Below are 20,589 nucleotides of genomic sequence, written 5' to 3'. Positions count from 1 at the left end.
TATTTATATCTTCAGCTTTAGTGTGTCAATAGGAAATATAAATGTTAGACTCCCAAACATTACTTTTACAAATAGAAAAGATTAGAACAGAAGAACAGGGAGCACTGCAACAGATAGCATGGCCCCCACAGAGCCTCCCACTGAACATCGTGTCAGTCTGAGAGTACATGAAGAGACAGAAGCAGTTGAGACAGCCTAAATAGATAGAAGAACTGTGGTGAATTCTCCAAGAAGTTTGGAACATCCTATCTGCCAACAACCAAGAAAAACTGTGTCCAGGTGTACCTAGTAGAATTGGTGCTGTTTTGAAGGCAAAGGTGGTCACACCGAATATTGATTTAGCTTTTTTTATGTTTACTGGACTTTGTATGACATTAATTGATAAATGAAAACTATTTATGTCATTATTTTTGAAGACATACACACTATGAAACATTTTTCCTAAAACTTTTGCACAGTACTGTACACTACTACTGTAGTCAAATGTTCTGACACTTGATTGAACATATGTTTCTCATGGTCTTGAAAACCATGTGATCAAAATACTTATGCTTAAATGATTGAAACTAGCTTTGTAGACAAATATAAATTGTCTAAGCAATTTTAACTAAATAAATTGGAATGGGTAGTGAAGGAAAAGCAGTCAACAAGTGTCTAGCCTACATTGGAACTCCTTCAATACTGCTTTAAAAGCATCCCAGGTGGCACCTGAAGTTGGCTGAGAGAAAGCCCAGAGTGTGCAGAGTCGTTATATAAGCAAAAAGTGGCTACTTTGAAGAACCTAAAATATTCCATGTGTGTGTTATTTTATACCTATTACCACTTTTGACTGGTAGTGTATCTTTTACACTTGACAGTTTATTTAACTTAAACTATCCAGCTATTGGTAGGGTTAATTTGGTATCAAATGAAGGATCTATTGTATTTCTTAACAATAATGTCAGGCTTTCACTTCATATTACACATGAAAGGAATCCAGGGAAGACTGGACAGGGGATGAAAACAATCAGAGCAGGTGTAATTACAACAGATCTCTATAGAATGACCACTGGATGATACTGACCTACAAACTCTGGGGTACCAAAGATGTTTTTGAAATCGTTGCCAAAATCGATCTTGTGGGCCAGGCCAAAATCAATGAGCTTAATGCGCGGGTGAGGCACACTCCGGTTCAACAGCATGATGTTCTCCGGCTGAGAGAGAGAGAGAGAGGGTAATATATTACTCAGACAAGTGACTATATTTTGTACTGTATATACCATAACATTTTTGTATGCAAATTCATCCCCATTTTATTTTATTTTTAATTGTATACCTTGTCCCTTTTCCCCTTTATATCCTATATTTTTGTGTTTACGTCACCTTATTTATTTTCTGTATTTTCTATTTCAGTACTATAAATACTACACTGTGGCAATATTGTAAATGCTGACAATCGTGCCAGTTAAGCCTGGACTATGAGCCTGATAGTTAAATTGTTGGTAATAGAGCATGAATGAAAGGGAGAAAAAGAGAGAAAATCTGTAGAATCTTATACAGTAGGTACACTCACTGATATATATAGAACTGGAATGCTCATGATGTCATATCAGTGAAGCCACTTCGCCGCCATATTGCTATGCCCAAACATTCCAATGTTATCTCATTTCAGCGAGTAAACATTAGTCATTCAATCACCAATTTTATATCTGAAATCTGCATGCACATCCCTACAATGCAAACGTCCTACACATGTAATTATTTATTTATTTAAAGTTTCTTGAAATCCTGAGCAAGTTATGTATGTCTACTGTATATCAAACAGTATCACCTCTAACAAACTTCATCAGCGAACAGATCAGCTGAATGTAACAAGTTCACTGAAACAAACAGATACAAACAGACATTTTCATACTTATTTATTGTGAACATCGAAGTGTTTGTTCATAGCTACTTGTTTTAAGTTTTCACTAAAAAGTGCCTTTTCTCGCGGTCACTTGAATAAGAGCGAACTCTCTTTCTCCCTCTACACGTGCAGCGGGCACGCAGAGAGGGAGACACGCAAAGCAAAGCTGGTTAAAATTAAACTGACACGCTAGGCTTAAATGGCAAATTAATACATATTTATAACATGTATTCATGTATGACTACAGAGAGCACTTCAATATGAAAACAAGCAAATCCCGGGCATTGATGCTCTATGGCAGTTTGGGCATACCAAGATGGCCGCTCGAACACTTCCAGTGGCTCCACCTCCTGCTGGCAGTTTATCACTGCGTCAGCAATCCAGTTCAATTTATATATCAGTGGGTACAGTACAAAAACACAGCAGGACAGTAGGCGAGGAGAAAGAGAGAGAGAGAGAGAGAGAGAGGGTGAAAGAGAGCGAGTGAAAGCCAGATATCAGCCATAACACATGGAAATCACATGCAAAGCTACAGAAACGTTCTCTAGAAAGCACAGCCATACTCAAGCCTGGCAGTAACAGATCCCTGCCTGGACATTCCATAAAACAATACCTCCTTCACTATGGGCTTTCTTTATTACCGGCCTAATCTCTTCAAAGCTCCAATGACTTCAAAATATTTAACTGATATGTTAAGGAGAGCAGTGTGGATGACTGGTCAGAAAGCAGTGGATCTAATTACATAAACATCATTATTGGAGTAAAATGTGAGATTAGACATAATGTAAACGCTAATAATGAGTGACTTGTGACTACTCAAATATTTAAATTTTATTCTTTAGGTCACGTTTTATTGGTGAATGTGGAAGGTGTGATTTTAGACTTCATGTTAGTTTATAAAGGTTACATGAAACAATTTTAATGGGAGGTAAAAACCCAATCTTCATCAGTCTATAGTCCTTGGTTATGCAGGAATTGAAAAAAAAATAAAAATAAATAAAGTTCCAAAAATGACCTAGAGAAATCAGTTTGAATTTATGACCATCCCTGCTCTAGGAAGCCCCGTAATTATGAACAGGGTGGAAATGAGTGGATAACCACTAGGGAGGATAAAAGCACCTCAATTGATTTGTTGTGGCTGGTCCACAGCGATGCTAATCACCAGTCTGGCATTGGGGTGAAATGCAAACGTATCTCAGCAAGAATATGCTCCATACCTTCAGATCAAAGTGGGCAATCTGTTTAGAGTGCAGGTAACTGACTCCATCCAAGATCTGCTTGAGGAACGAAGTGGCCTCCTCTTCACTCAATGACTCTTTCTCAGCCAGGAAGTCAAAGAGTTCTCCACCTGCCACACTTTATATAGAGAAAAAAGATGTTGGTGCTTACAATGGAGTTGCCTTGAAAAAACACATCTTTAAATCTTAAAATGCAATTTAGGCTGTGCTTTCACTAAACGACTGTCAGTCTACCAAAATTACTGTACTGCTCACATTACAGAAAAAACTTTCTTGCCATCAGTTGTGTTGGTGTCACAGCAGTGTGCATACTGCATGACAGAGTGCATAAATTACAAGAGCTTTAGCCAAAAGGCATACTTGACAAACAGCAAGAAACTTTTCTCACAAAAATACACAGTAAAAATGGGCAATTGTCCAGCTGCTTTGCCAGAAATGAGCAGCTGGCCATTCAAGTCAGTGTCAGAAATTAACATTTTATAAATGGGTAATTTTCCAACTGAGAAAATTAATGAGTATACATTTTTTTCCTAAACATATACACTCACTGAGCACTTAAAAAAAAAACCATAATGGTCTCAAGGATAATCCGCCTCAAGGTTCGACATGCTGTGCATTCAGAGATGCTATTCTGCTCACTAAAATTATACAGAGCAGTTATCTGAGTTACCGTAGACTTTGTCAGCTCGAACCAGTCTGGCCATTCTACGTTGACCTCTCTCATCAACAAGCTATTTCTGTCTGCAGAACTGCCACTAACTGGATGTTTTTTGTTTTTTTCACCATTCTGAGTAAACTCTAGAGACTGTTGTGCGTGAAAATCCCAGGAGATCAGATTTCAGAAATACTCAAACCAGCCCGTCTGGTACCAACAATCATGCCACGGTCGAAATCAATGAGATTATTTTTTTTTCCCCATTCTGATGGTTGATGTGTACATTAACTGAAGCTCCTGACCTGTATCTGCATGATTATATGCACTGCACTGCACTATATATATATATATATAATGTACACACACCATTTTAATTAAAGAAATGCTCAATATAAATGATCACATACTTACAAATAATTGTATAATAGAATACCCCTAAGTATCTCAGTATCTGAAGAGGAACTAAACTTGCACAGTATGTAATAAAACATTATATTTTACAATAAGGGCTGTTGCGTAGGCAACGTTTTACCACCATGGTGGATAAGGGCCAACCACTGCTGGTGAACAGTGTTGTACGGTGGTTGGGGGGCAGGGGAGGGGTTGCACGCAAAGTACTTGTTTATTGTGGATCAAACTTTAAAAAGTGTGTCATTGAACACGGAATAGAAATGAAACCCTTTGCAAAATATCACAAAATATCATAATACAAAACTAAAAAATACTTTGCATTGGTTTATTGGTTATTGCACCATATAATAAATCGTATATTTTAAATTTACATTTATGCATTTGGCAGACGCTTTTATCCAAAGCGACTTACAGTGTACTTATTACAGGGACAATTCTCCCAGAGCAACCTGGAGTTAAGTGCCTTGCTCAAGGACACAATGGTGGTGGCTGTGGGGATCGAACCAGTTATGTGCTTTAGCCCACTACGCCACCACCACCATATATGTCGGTAACATGTAAACATCAATGGCTAAACATAGGTTAGTGAGGGCACAAGCCTTAAGATGACATCAAGGCAACACAAACAGACAGACCAATTAAATTATCAGGGAATTAAATCAGCAATATGAGTTGTCCAATAAGAGACAGCTACTGTAATTTAACCAAATATAACAAATAAATAAACCATTATAACTAAAAACCAAAAAGTGAGTCTGACTTAAATATAAATAGAAGAAACAACCTCCCAAATGGTTCAATCAATCTCTGAGTGATTAAATGACAGAGACGTTGGTGGGGCTATAATCAGGGCTTCTGGGAGAGGACCAACAGGATCCGGGTACATATTTATTCAACAAAAGGAAGCTGGAAACCATCTGCACGCTGATGACATGATAACACATGCTGCTAATGGTGAGGTTGAACAAGTGCAGCAAGCAGCCACCAGCTGCAAAAACACAAGCCACAGATAGGTCTATTCCCCTCATGGGAACAGAAAGGCAAACACCAGCCCCCACCCTAGACAATGTGAAAAACACTGCCTACAGCTTGCAACGTTTCTCTTCACAATAATGGACACTACATGACATGAAAATGAAACTTGACCTCCAGTTCTGAGGTCATGTTTTTGTGGTTATGTCCTTAGGCAAAGGTACTTAACTCCAGATGCCTCAGTTAGAAAACAAAATAGCTTTGCTGATGAGTAATGTTTAACAAGTATGAGCTCAGAACATAGCTTGAGGGAGGCCCTTAGTAACAGTAGTCTTGGTTGACAGACAAAAAGATCTTGATCTCACAGGTTATGAAGTACAGCAAACCAGTTGGTTTAGGACCCACACTACAAAAGCTTTTGAGAAAAAATACTTCATTGACATAATTCATGTGTAACAAAAGAATTTTCCAGACAGCATTCCGTTAACAACATTTTTGACAACATTATCATCAAACACTTCTCAAGTCCTCTGTAATTTAGTAATCAGTATTTTTCCTTAGAGCTCTTGTGACAAAGTATCGAATTACATTGCTCCCCAAAATATTTGCAAATAATCAAACTATTACAGTCACTGGTCCATTTTAACATTCCCTTCATATAAACCAAAAAACTTAAATTCTAGATCATCATATAATGAATAAATCATATTGCACATATTGAGCACAACAATCAGGTTTTAGAAGTAAAAATACCATAAACGATTTTTCCAAAAGGGATCGATTAAAAGAATATTCCGGGATCAATACAATTTAAGCTCAATCGACAGAATTTGTGGCAAAATGTTGATTACCACAAAATAAATTTTGACTCACCAATCCTTTTCTTTAAAAAAAACAAAAATCTGGGTTCCAGTGAGGCACTTACAAGGGAAGTGAATGGGGCCAATTTTAGAACGTTAAAATACTCACTATTTTAAAAGTATAGCCACAAGACATAAACAACATTATTTCAGTGTGATAAACTTTAAAGCTCAAACAATACATGAGTTTTAACAGAAGAATTAAATGTACAGTTGAAGTCAGAAGTTTACATACACCTTAGCCAAATACATTTCACAATTCCTGACATTTAATCGTAGAAAATCTTTCCCTGTCTTAGGTCAGTTAGGATCACTACTTTATTTTAAGAATGTGAAATGTCAGAATAATAGAAGATAATTATTTATTTCAGCTTTTATTTCTTTCATCACATTCCCAGTGGGTCAGAAGTTCACATACACTTTGTTAGTATTTGGTAGCATTGCCTTTAAACTGTTTAACTTAGGTCAAATGTTTTGGGTAGCCTTCCACAAGCTTCTCACAATAAGTTGCTGGAATTTTGGCCCATTCCTCCAGACAGAACTGATGTAACTGAGTCAGGTTTGTTGGCCTCCTTGCTCACACACGCTTTTTCAGTTCTGCCCACAAATTTTCTATCGGATTAAGGTCAGGGCTTTGTGATGGCCACTCCAATACCTTGACTTTGTTGTCATTAAGCCATTTTGCCACAACTTTTGAGGTGTGCTTGGGGTCATTGTCTATTTGGAAGTCCCATTTGTGACAGAGCTTTCACTTCCTGGCTGATGTCTTGAGATGTTGCTTACATATATCAACATAATTTTCCTTGCTCATGATGCCATCCATTTAGTGAAATGCACCAGTCCCTCCTGCAGCAAAGCACCCCCACAACATGATACTGCCACCCTCATGCTTCACGATTGGGATGGTGTTCTTCAGCTTGCAAGCCTCAACCTTTTTCCTCCAAACATAACAATGGTCATTATGGTCAAACAGTTAAATATTTGTTTCATTAGACCAGAGGACATTTCTCCAAAAATAAGATCTTTGTCCCCATGTGCACTTGCAAACTGTAGTCTGGCTTTTTATGGTGGTTTTGGAGCAATGGCTTCTTCCTTGCTGAGCAGTTAATATAGGACTTGTTTTACTGTGGATATAGATATTTGTCTACCGGTTTTCTCCAGCATCTTCACAAGGTCCTTTGCTGTTGTTCTGGGATTGATTTGCACTTTTCGCACCAAACTATGTTCATTTCTAGGAGACAGAATGTGTCTCCTTCCTGAGTGGTATGATGGCTGCGTAGTCCCATGGTGTTTATACTTGCATACTATTGTTTGTACAGATGAATGTGGTCCCTTCAGGCATTTGGAAATTGCTCCCAAGGATTAACCAGACTTGTGTCCATAATTTGTTTTCTGAGGTCTTGGCTGATTTCTTTTGATTTTCCCATGATGTCAAGCAAAGAGGCACTGAGTTTGAAGGCAGGCCTTAAAATACATCCACAGGTACACCTCCAATTCAGTACACCTCCTATCAGAAGCTAATTGGCTAATCGTCTCAAGGCTTGACATCTTTTTCTGGAATTTTCAAAACAGCTTAAAGGCACAGTTAACTTAGTGTATGTAAACTTCTGACCCACTGGAATTGTGATATAGTCAATTACAGGTGCATCTCAATAAATTAGAATGTCGTGGAAAAGTTCATTTATTTCAGTAATTCAACTCAAATTGTGAAACTCGTGTATTAAATAAATTCAATGCACACAGACTGAAGTAGTTTAAGTCTTTGGTTCTTTTAATTGTGATGATTTTGGCTCACATTTAACAAAAACCCACCAATTCACTATCTCAACAAATTAGAATATGGTGACATGCCAATTAGCGAATCAACTCAAAACACCTGCAAAGGTTTCCTGAGCCTTCAAAATGGTCTCTCAGTTTGGTTCACTAGGCTACACAATCATGGGGAAGACTGCTGATCTGACAGTTGTCCAGAAGACAATCACTGACACCCTTCACAAGGAGGGTAAGCCACAAACACTCATAGCCCAAGTTGCTTGAAGTTTTTTGAGATAGTGAATTGGTGGGTTTTTGTTAAATGTGAGCCAAAATCATCACAATTAAAAGAACCAAAGACTTAAACTACTTCAGTCTGTGTGCACTGAATTTATTTAATACACGAGTTTCACAATTTGAGTTGAATTACTGAAATAAATGAACTTTTCCACGACATTCTAATTTATTGAGATGCACCTGTAAATGTGAAACAATCTATCTGTAAACAATTGTTGGAAAAATTACTCGTCATGCACAAAGTAGATATCCTAAACGACTTGCCAAACCAATAGTTTGCTAATATTAAATCTAATATTAAAATAAAAAAATTAGTTTTAATGACTTCAACCTAAGTGTATGTAAACTTCTGACTTCAACTAAGTACATTTATAAAATTATAAGCGTCTTTAAACCCTCCAAAAATTGGTCCCATTCACTTCCATTGTAAGTGACTCACTGTAACCTCGAGTTTTGCTTTGTTCAGAAAAGGAGGAATGATTAAAACAAAAACATTTTTGTGGTAACATTATGCCACAAATTCTGTCAATTAAGCTTAATTTGTATTGAACCCGGAATATTCCTTTAATAACGCTAACTTATAAACCTTTAAAGACAAATTTACTGTGAGCTCTGAGGTTGTTAATCGATGGCTTAAGCCACTGTTAACCCACCAATCAGAAAATCGCGTTAAAATTTTAAATCATTAATTCTATATTTTCCCATCATTTTTTAATTTAATAATGTCATTCACAATGCTTCATGGGACTGTAGTTCATTCCCTCATTAAAGGAGTAATATACAGTTTACAGTCTTGTGCCTTTGTCTTTTTGTCCGATTTTCACACTGTAATGTTTGAATGAATGTAATGTTGCTGATCGAGCTGATTAATCTAATCAGTTTCAGAACTCTTTAATATGAAATCCATATGGAATAAATGAATGGGAAAAGTACTTCCAGAACTCAGGCGGCTTAAAAAGTGAGTGGGTAATGTTGTGCACTATCATGACTGCTTCTGTAACTTTGAGAATAAATCTAAAAAACATTCGAAAATAAGCTTATGTCACTGTATTAAGATTTTTGAAAGGATTAAAACAACCCATTTCAGCACTTTCAAAAACTGTAAGTCATTATAGTTAAGATGCAATCCTCAAAATAGGTTACGTAAATAAGTTTGTATACTTTAGATACTTTCATAACAACCTTTAAATGCACACTTTATGTACATCTAACTTACTTAAAATAAATGTTGCTTTATCAGTCAAATGTCTTTGTTTTTTGGTTTTGGTATAACTAAGACAGCACAGACATCAATACATGTCTTTTCTCTTTGAACACATTGACAGACGTGTAAAATGTGCACAGAGTAACAGGCAAAACTGGTTTATCTATTCAATGAACTGGTTCCACTCAACCCACCACTGTTGACCTTGTCAAGTGTTTGTTTTGTAAGGTGAAGGTTTCTGAAACTGAATTTAGTGAGGAGTCTTTGACAGCTTCTTTTATGGATACATTTCTATTTAGAACGCCGTGGGAGCCATGGACTGGTGCGTATGCCTACAAACATTGCCTACAAACATTGAGCTGTGGTGCTTATCTTCGAATCCAGGTCACAACATTCCCAGATCTCATTTCCCCCCTCTCTCCATTATTTTCTGTCTACAGGGTTCACACTGTTTTTGACAAATTAATTATCATGACTTTTACATTACCTTTCCACCCATTTGTGATTACTGGATTTTTAGAAATAATTTTAATTTAGAACGATTTGTAAATAAATAATTTAGAATGGTTTGACCGATTCACTAAAAAGAACCGACTCAAAGAGAATGATTCACTCAACAAATCGGACATCACTATGGCTTGAGAGTACATTTTACTCTACACAAGAGCATATCAAGCTGATTAAATATTTTAGAGCAGAGCAAAAATAGAAAAATGTATATTCACTATAGAAATTTCAATGAGTTTTCTAAGACTTTCCAGATTTTTTTCAATTCCATGGCCCAGCAAACACTATTCACTATAACACTATCTTGACTGCAGGAACCCATGTCTCCTCTGTACTGTACTCTCAATAAAAAGTGGCAAAAGGCCCAAAATAGAACGTAAACAAAAACTGCTTCCAGTTCCAAAATCATAAAGCAGGCAGTTGTTAATGAACTACCAGTAAATAGGAGGAATGAAAACTGTTAACGATTCCACGGTTGAGATAAGGGAATAGAAAGAAAAATGACTCACAGCTCCAAGATGAGAATGACCTCGTTCTTGTTTTCAAACACATCGTGCAGGGTGATGACATTGGGGTGCTTGATTTCCTTCAATATGCTGACCTCCCTTTCAATGTCTTCTTTGGAGACCCCTCGCCGACTGGATTTGCTGCGCCTCTTTTTGATAAATTTGGCTGCATACTCCACAGCAGTGCCCTTATTACGGCATTTCTTCACCACAGCAAACTGACCACTGAAACAAAAGCGGGAAAACTGTGGTCATTTTCAAGCATAAACAACCTAACATCTAAGAAGCTTCCACATTAATCAACATAATTATATTATTTATTCAGAGTTCCCGTACAGACCAATGAATTTCCTTGACTTTTTACCAGCCGTTCGTGATCACTGGATAAAGAACTTCAAAATAATAAGAGATTTAACACACAGAGCAATTTCCAGACAATCACATATTTTAGAACAGCGCATACCTAAAATAATAAGGTATTTCCCTGACTTTTCCAGGTTTTTCATGGTCGTGGGAGCTCTGCTTATTATATAATATAATACATAATTCATAGACAATTTCCAATAATCATAGCCAAACTTATTATTATAAAATAAAAAATTATTATTTTTTTTTTCTCGATACAAAGGTCTTCTGAAGAGTAAGCAGAGGTTTGTAGTATATATACACTACAAAACTATTTTGCATATCCAGAAAATAACAGGATGTGTTAAAACTCTGGCATTGAAAGAGAAAATGTCTAATCTGTGAATTCAGTTTTGTGCCTCTATAGCGTACTGCCAACAGGCAGGATTCCCCTTCAACATGTTCCAGTTTCAATCTCTGCAAGTCACGACATGCGTTCTGAACCACTGCCAGACACCAACAGTCACCCAAGTTCAAGGGTCACCAATTATCGCCAAGATCAAGTCAGGCTGATCATCACAATCACATCTTATTACTAACACCAAACTGGGAGAGTAATTAACATTGCATCATTTTCAATGAAGTTGTATAAAAGTATTTCTGTGGGTAGTGTAATACATTAGTAAATTAAAAACAAACAATGTGGTTACTTTGTTTTGGTACTGGTTTCTTAGGTTGATGTTATCATGGTGGAAAACAATGACTCCCATGCTATGGCATTCAAGGCATCACACCAAAACACCAGTACAGTACACAAACAAGGACCCATAACACTTACATTTATTTACATTTACATTTATGCATTTGGCAGACTCTTTTATCCAAAGTATCCACAGTGCACTTATCACAGGGACAATCCCCCCAGAGCAACGTGGAGTTAAGTCAGTGCCTTGCTTAAGGACACAATGGTGGTGGCTGTGGGGATCCAACCTTCTGATTACCAGTTCTGTGCTTTAGGAAATTATATATATTGGAAATGTTTTATTATTAGAACAGTAACAAATGTTGTGTACCTCTTTATACATCTAAATAAAACAGTGATCTGATGACAAAATAAGCTAAGTGGCAGAATATCGGTATGGACCTATAGTTTTTGATAAAACTGGTATTGGCCAAATATTTTTATACTGGTGCATCCCTAATACTGAGAGAAAAAAATTCTCAGGTAAACAACAACCAAATAATACTTCACTTCCCATAATTTCACAGTCCTGCAATGTTTGGCTCCTCCACATGTGGCTGTTTTACAGCCGTTGGGAGGATTCATTCCACAGAAATGACAATTGCCTTTAGGCAATGAAACAAGCTAAACAACATTGGAAAGGGAAAGGGGTCCTTGGGATGGCGCTTTGTCATGCTAATACAAGACACAGGGCCTCCATTCTTCCCTCCACCTCTTGTCACCCAGACAGCAATAAGGCCCCACAGCAGTGAGAGACAGAACATTCACATTTTATCTGCGGACCGAAAGACACTTGCTGTGCAATCTGAAAGATTGATTTTCCCAATAAATTTTAATTCAGTCAACATTTACTCACCTTAATGTTGTTCCAAACCTGTGTGACTTTCTTCCATGGAACATAAAAGGAGAAATTTTGAAGAATGTACTGGTCCCTCTTTTCCATGCAGTTACAATGAAAGGTGTCTGGAGCCTTTAAGCTTAAACAATAACGCAAAAGCACCATAAAAGTATTATATAATTGATCCAGAAGACTCGTATGCAATATTCCATGTCTTCTGAAGTCATATGATAGCTTTGGGTGTAAAATAGACCTAGATTTAAGACTTTATAAAATATAACACACTTTGACGATACTTTTTATGGTTCTTTTGTGTTATTTTTTATATAACACAATAAAAATGTATTTTGCTCCAGTCCCAATTAATTGTAACTGTGTGGAAAAGGGCAATGAGTACATTCTAAAAAACATCTCTTTTAGTGTTCCACAGAAGAAAGTCATAAGACATAAGGGTGGGTAAATGACAGAAATTGTATTTTTTGGATGAACTAAACCTATTTATGGATGATAACCAGATGACCAGATATAAACTATTTAAGGAATAACCACCTCTCCCAAAAAAGTTCTGATAGATTGCTTAATGCACATCTCTCTCTCTCTTGCTCTCTCTCTCTCACTCTCTCGTATAAAATATGAAATGAATAAAATTACACATTCAGGTCTGGGCACATTTCATATTTCAAGTACTGAATCATAAAGATTTGAAAGTCAGAAAGTCAGCCCTCATGGTCCTGGCAGCATGGCTTTTGGCATTCAAGCATATCTAAACATTTTTGTCTGCAACACTTCTCAATGAGAGCAGGGCATGGGTCTTTGGCTGTGCCAGTTTCCATAGCAGAGCTGGGGGCAGAGCAGTGGGAAAGGAGGGGGTTGTGTCAGCTAAAAAGCAGCCTGTGGAGCACAACAGTCCACAGCATACAACATCACGCATAGCCCAGCCACCAGGCCACAATAGAGACAGCTTGTTGTTTTCTTATACAAGCTCGGCAGTTCCAATTTCTGTCCGCTCTGAAAGGGAAATGGGCAAAATGTGCATATCAAGATGTCAGTGTGGCAGAGCTCTTCTGAAGCGAAATCTAAAGCCCCATGGTGATGAAGTGCCACGCCAATCACAATGGACATTAAAGAGCTTGCCCAGAGAAAGTACTCTTAAGACTGGGCACTATGGGAGATTTGCACAAGATACAAGCCCATATTATGAAGATGGCACCCATCTAATTTTTGGAGTGCTGCAAGTCGGTCAGTACTTTGTCTCACAGTAGAAAGTTAAACTATTTGATGTTGCGGTTCTATTTTGCTTGATGGTAGATGCTTCACACAAAGGAGTTCCCATATTTGCTATAAACTTGTTTGCTGTTTTTCCTCATACATAAGCACACACACAAAAAATTATAATAAAAAAAATTATAATAATAATTTAAGCATACACATTTTGTCTTTAAAATAATAAAAAAACACAAGACAGTTCAATCTTTTGACTCATATTGTGTGTATGCAGGCTTTATACTGTACATAAGGACCCAAGTGAAAATGGATATTTTGCATTTTTTCAGTACAAATTATATTATTAGCATAATAATTTGAGTAAAAAGTTTACATCATTTTCAGAATTTTTTGTATTTGGTAAGTTCTCTTTGCTTTAATGACAGCATGCACTCGAGCTTGCATGAACTCCACAACTTTGTGCAAAATCTGTTGATTCATGTTATCCCAGCAAGATTTGAGAATGCTCATTTTATTTATATTTAATAAATATTTGTCCACATATTTACAAATATTTATATATCTTAATTTTATATTCATTTTACAACAACACAACAATTTCTAATTTTTATCCCTAACAATTCCTAAAACTTGCTGTTTATTTCCAGATTTAAATTAGAATCTCAGAATTTCAATGTGGTGTGCATCATCATTACATTTTCAACATTAATTTAAACTACTATTATAAACCAAAGGACAATTCTTAATCGCAATTGTTTGACAACACTTTAGCTTTATAATAATATTTAAAGTTTGTAAATACAGTAAAATACAACATCTATAAATTCACCTTCATTGTGTGGAAAGATAAGAATGGTGTAATTTTGCTTTACAAGGAACTGGAATTGAGACACCACTCAATGTGAAATCTGTAGTTAGCATTAACTGCAGTCACTCAACCTTGCCCTTCAGCCTATAAGCATCAAAACAACCCAAGTCATGGGAAATGCTAAAGGTGAAGGGTCACGGCTTTCACAGCACATCACATGACAGTGATCGACCGATATGGGTTTTTTAATGGCTGATGCCGATATCCAGTAAGCAGGGTGGCCGACAGGCTGATACAATGCTGATATATCAAAAATTTAATAAAGTAAATAACAAACAAATTTGCTAAAAAAAAAAATTAAACTCTTATTTACTCAATTTCACACAAAATTTTAACTTATAATAATATAAAATATATATATAAAAAATATATATTTTATTTAAAATGGCAGATAGCAGTTTCTTCTGATTTCTGTTTAGTCATCAAATTTTAGTAATTTATTTGCACATGAAGAAATTGTTAATATATTAGGAAGAAGGAAATAACAGTACACACAGTAGTCCAGCAACCATGGATGGCATGTGCACATTAACAATCGCATTTTATCAAAAAATACAGAATCAAACAAATTGTGCATACAGTACACCGTGAATAAGACATTTACTCATAGCGCACGTGAAGCGCTTTTACCTTGAAGTTGCACTCATGCACTCGTGCGGATCCAACGCGGGCATCATACACAACCTGGATCGCCTGCTTGCCAAGATTTGTGAATCAGAGGAACTTTTGGTCCTGATCTTGAAGTTTTGATTCTGGCTGATAGAATACATGCTTCAGAGAAAGATATTAGATGAGCTCTCGAAGGAAGAAAACACTGGATTTTCGTGATGTTCGTGAATTACATCCGTTTAAACGAGATATGCGCATATTTGCAGATGGTATATGATAGACGTTTTATGGATATTTGCCTTTTTATCATTAGACAAGTCAGTTAAAAGTGACAGGGAACTGTTGAGGAGAGACTAATAGAATACGTGCTTCAGAGGAAGATTTATGAGTGTTCCACAGGATGCTGGATCTGCTGAAGTTGTGTGAGGTTGGTTTATTACATCTGTTTAAACAAGATATGCATGTATTTGCAGACGGTATATATTTGTTTTATTGATATTTGCCTTTTTATCATTAGACAAGACAGTTAAAAGTTACAGGGAACTGTTGAGGAGAGAGAGGGAGAATGAAACAGGCGAGCACTTTAACATTATGAGCTCAAACGCGTCTGCCGCGGCTCTGATATGTGGACCATTTACATGAGACTGTGTTGCATCTATTATTTTAGTAACACGATGGCAAGTAACAACAAAATGAACCATGACTGGTCATTTACATGTCTCGTTTGCAGCCAATTCTCAGTGCACTCAAGAAACAAATCGGCCAAACGGGAATATTTTATCGGCCTATGCCAATAATTACAAAAGTCCGAATATCAGCCGATTTATCGCCCTCTGCGATATATCAGTCGACCACTACACATAACCCCTTGTATTATCTGCATGGTTTTACATGGTGCACTAGAAGGCATTACTTCTCAGAGGGCTGAATAATCCTGTATAGGATAAGTATGAAAAAGCCCTTTTCTTTTATGTGTCAGAGTCAAATATCTGGTAATGTTTACCAAATTCTTAAAGATTAGAACCAGGCACAGTGGCACTTGCATCACATATGGACAATGCAGAAGCACATAAAATTCAGACCAGTGACACTATCACAGGGAGATTAAAAAGCTGGTCCTCAATTATTAAATATTTGCTTATAGCATAGTGATAAAGGATCTAGAGAGAGTTTTAAGAAATTCAGAGAATACAACCGGCATGCAGATGCAAGTGACGATAGAGAGATCTGTTGCAGAGCACTGAACTGAAATGGCAAAGTGTACATCCATGGCCAAACGTATTGGCAGTGACATAAATGTTGTGTTTCGCAAAGTTTGCTGCTTCAGTTGTTGTGGTGTTGATTCACATTGTTTGTAGATAATTGCAAAAAGCTTCATTGGCCAAAAAAAATGAACTTTATCACAAAAACCCAAATTTCACTGTTTTTTGGCCCTGGCACAAAATGACCAGCTAACATCATTTCACTGATCATATCAGCAGCACCTGGGAAATTGTGAACGAGTACTAGTCAGGTGAAATCACTCTATCATTCTGATTGGATTATAAGAGCAGACTGATCGCTATAAAAGGAGGGAAGAAGTGCTTCCAATCATTATGTTCTTGTTAGCAATGGTTACCTCCAAAAATGATGTGCAGCCATCATCGCTTTGCATCAAAATGGCCTCACATGCAAGGAAATTCCTGCAAAGAATATTGCACCTGAAAGAACCATTAACCGAATCATCAAGAACTTCAAGGAGAGAGGTTCAACTGCAGCGAAGAAGGCTTCAGGACGTCCCAGAGTGTCCAGCAAGCGCCAGGACCATCTCCTCTTGAGGAGTCAGCTACCGAATCATGTCACCACCAGTGAGCTTGCTCAATATTGGCAGCAGGAGGGTGTGAGTGCATCTGCACGCACAGTGAGGCAAAGACTTTTGGACAACGGCCTGGTGTCAAGAAGGGCAGCAAAGAAGCCACTTCTCTCCAAGAAAAACATCAAGGACAGACTGAAATTCTGCAGGAAGCACAAGGATTGGACAACAGAAGACTGGTGCAAAGTTATTTTCTCTGAAGCCCCCTTCCGACTGTTTGGGACATCTGGAAAATTGATTGTCCGGAGAAGAAAAGTTGAACGCTACCATGATTCCTGTGTCGTGCCAACAGTGAAGCATCCTGAGACCATCCATGTGTTGGGTTGCTTTTCATCCAAGGGAGTGGGCTCTCTCACAACACTGCCATGAATAACGAATGGTATCAAAATGTCCTGCAACGGCAACTTCTCCCAACGTTCCAGGAGCAATTTGGTGATGATCTGTGCACTTTCCAGCACGATGGAGCACTATGTCACAAGGCAAGAGTGATAATGAAGTGGCTCGGAGATCATTACATTGAAATTTTGGATCCGTGGCCAGGCAACTCCCCGGATCTTAATCCCATAGAGAAGCTGTGGTCAATCCTCAAAAGGCGAGTGGACAAGCAGAAGCCCACAAATTGTGATCAACTCCGAGCACTAATAAGGCAAGAATGGATCGCCATCAGTCAGGATTTGGCCCAGAAGCTGATATCCAGCATGCCAGAGTGAATTGCAGAGGTTATGAAGAACAAGGGTCAACACTATAAATATTGACTCTTTGCATATATTGAATGTTTTTGCCAATAAAAGCCTTTAAAACTTATGAAATGCTTATCACTGTTTTCCAGTATACCATAGAAACATGTGAAAAAATAATCTAAAAATATTGAAGCAGCAAACTTTGCAAAACACAAAATTTGTCACTGCCAATACTTTTGGCCATGGCTGTAGTTCTATGTCTGAGAGACAAAACGGGAAAAAATGTTGTGCGAGAACAATCTCCAGATTCATTAATTGTGCACGCAGTATTTTTGTTCCTCATTAAAAGGGTTTAAATCATAAAGAAATTAATAGTACTCTTTTTAAATGGTTTTTCCCTTACATGAGATTAAACCACTCATCTTAGTAGCCAAATTAAAGCATTTTATTTTACAGGGAGCAGGTCACTTATGGGGGCTAAGAAGTTGAGATCACATGACCAGCCGAATACTAATTTTATCTCGGCAACGCCACTGTTATTAGACACTTTTGCTCATGAAATAAATTAATCATGGCAGGCTGCGAATAGTACATTTCTGCAATGGAATCAGTTCCCAAAGAAGGATTGATTTTGCATGATGTTGCATGTTAACACATTCTTTAGATTTATGGGTGGCTGTTTTATTATCATAAATATAAAAGACAATAGGTTACATTCACATTATGAACAGCCAATATTATTTGTACACATTTGTGGTAAAGTGGTTTTGATATATAAGACTAGAGATTCTCCATACAATTTAATGTGCATGCATACTACCTCTCTGCAATTCTGGATCAGTTCCCAATTCAATCTCTTTATTCATCATGAAACAGATAGTAGATGTCAAGGGCAGTGTAAACAAGACACAGGAAAATAATGTCAACCTCAGATGAAGCAGGTGTAATGTAATTAGATCAGAGACACTCATGCAAGACAGAAAATACTGAAAGAGTATTCATATAATGATGATGTATGCAAATATTGATATCACTGCATGTATTTTTTTCTGTTAGCAGGTTCTCACCTTTTTTTTTTTTTTTTTTTTTTTTTTGAGGAGAGGTGTGCTATTAGTACTATTACTTATTCTTCAGACTAATTATTCTTTACACAATCACACACTGATTTTGACCTGGAAGACAATAAAACACACATACAGCCAAAAGTCAGAAGTTTACATACACCTTAGCCAAATGTAAACTCAGTTTTCACAATTCCTGACATTTAATCGTAGAAAACATTCCCTGTCTTAGGTCAGTTAGGATCACTACTTTATTTTAAGAATGTGAAATGTCAGAATAATAGTAGAGATAATTATTTATTTCAGCTTTTATTTCTTTCATCACATTCCCAGTGGGTCAGAAGTTTACATACACTTTGTTAGTATTTGGTAGCATTGCCTTTAAATTGTTTAACTTTGTTCAAACATTTTAGGTAGCCTTCCACAAGCTTCTCACAATAAGTTGCTGGAATTTTGGCCCATTCCTCCAGACAGAACTGGTGTAACTGAGTCAGGTTTGTAGGCCTCCTTGCTCGCACATGCTTTTTCAGTTCTGCCCACAAATTTTCTATCGGACTGAGATCAGGACTTTGTGATGGCAGGTCCAATACCTTGACTTTGTTGTCCTTAAGCCATTTTGCCACAAATTTGGAGGTATGCTTGGGGTCATTGTCCATTTGGAAGACCCATTTTAGACCGAGCTTTCACTTCCTGGCTGATGTCTTGAGATGTTGCTTCAATATATCCACATAATTTTCCTTCCTAATGATGCCATCTGTTTTGTAAAGTGCACCAGTCCCTCCTGCAGCAAAGCACCCCCACAACATGATGCTGCCACCCTCATGCTTCACGGTTGGGATGGTGTTCTTCGGCTTGCAAGCCTCACCCTTTTTCCTCCAAACATAACAATGGTCATTATGGCCAAACAGTTAAATTATTGTTTCATTAGACCAGAGGATATTTCTCCAAAAAGTAAGATCTTTGTCCCCATGTGCACTTGCAAACTGTAGTCTGGGTTTTTTATGGCAGTTTTGGAGCAGTGGCTTCTTCCTTACTGAGCAGCCTTTCAGGTTATGTTGATATAGGACTCGTTTTACTGTGGATATAGATACTTGTTTACCTGTTTCCTCCAACATCTTCACAAGGTCCTTTGCTGTTGTTCTGGGATTGATTTGCACTTTTCGCCCAAAACTAAGTTAATTTCTAGGAGATAGAATGCATCTCCTTTCTGAGCAGCATGATGGTTGCAAGGTCCCATGGTGTTTATACTTGGGTACTATAGTTTTTACAGAAGAACATGGTACCTTCAGGCATTTAGAAATTGCTCCCAAGGATGAATCAGATTTGTGGAGCTCCTCAATTTTTTTCTGAAGTCTTGGCTGATTTCTTTTGATTTTCCATGATGTCAAACAAAGAGGCACTGAGTTTGAAGGTAGGCCTTAAACATTCACAGACAACATCTCAAGACATCAGCCAGGAAGTTAAGACTTGGTCACAAATGGGTCTTCCAAATGGACAATGACCCCAAGCATACCTCCAAAGTTGTGACAAAATGGCTTAAGGACTACAAAGTCAAGGTATTGGAGTGGCCATCACAAAGCCCTGACCTCAATCCGATAGAAAATTTGTGGGCAGAACTGAAAAAGCGTGTGTGAGCAAGGAGGCCAACAAACCTGACTGTTCTGTCTGTAGGAATGGGCCAAAATTCCAGCAAATTATTGTGAGAAGCTTGTGGAAGGCTACCAAAAACATTAAGCAAGTTAAAAAATTTAAACGCAATGCTACCAAATACTAACAAAGTCTATGTAAACTTCTGACCCACTGGGAATGTGATGAAAGAAATAACAGCTGAAATAAATCATTCTCTCTACTATTATTCTGACATTTCACATAAAATAGTGATCCTAACTGACCTAAGACAGGGAATGTTTTCTACAATTAAATGTCAGGAATTGTGAAAAACTGAGTTTAAATGTATTTGACTAAGGTGCATATAAACTTCTGACTTCAACTGTATATATTAGGCCTATGTATTATTATTATTACCCTTTATTTATTATTTATAAATTAACCTTTCCCTATAAATCTGTAAATGGAAAAAAGG

General features: G+C 37.2%; 1 protein-coding gene across 2 annotated transcripts in view; it reads right to left on the bottom strand.

Annotated features, from left to right (window-relative positions):
* The window catches only part of LOC127424434 (death-associated protein kinase 1-like), a 114,279-nt gene that overhangs the window by 41,970 nt on the left and 51,720 nt on the right, over window positions 1–20,589 (bottom strand). For both annotated transcript variants that reach the window (XM_051669660.1, XM_051669667.1), the window contains exons 3-5: window positions 10,291–10,512; window positions 3,103–3,241; window positions 1,064–1,193 (exon numbers count right to left, since the gene is read on the bottom strand). In XM_051669660.1, coding sequence (XP_051525620.1) covers window positions 1,064–1,193; window positions 3,103–3,241; window positions 10,291–10,512 — 491 coding nt within the window. The remainder of the gene's footprint in view (window positions 1–1,063; window positions 1,194–3,102; window positions 3,242–10,290; window positions 10,513–20,589) is intronic.

Source organism: Myxocyprinus asiaticus, chromosome 3 (genome assembly GCF_019703515.2).
Source record: "Myxocyprinus asiaticus isolate MX2 ecotype Aquarium Trade chromosome 3, UBuf_Myxa_2, whole genome shotgun sequence".
NCBI classification, from domain to species: domain Eukaryota; kingdom Metazoa; phylum Chordata; class Actinopteri; order Cypriniformes; family Catostomidae; genus Myxocyprinus; species Myxocyprinus asiaticus.
Note: the sequence above shows the minus strand (reverse complement) of the source record. Positions and strands in the feature narration are given on the sequence as shown.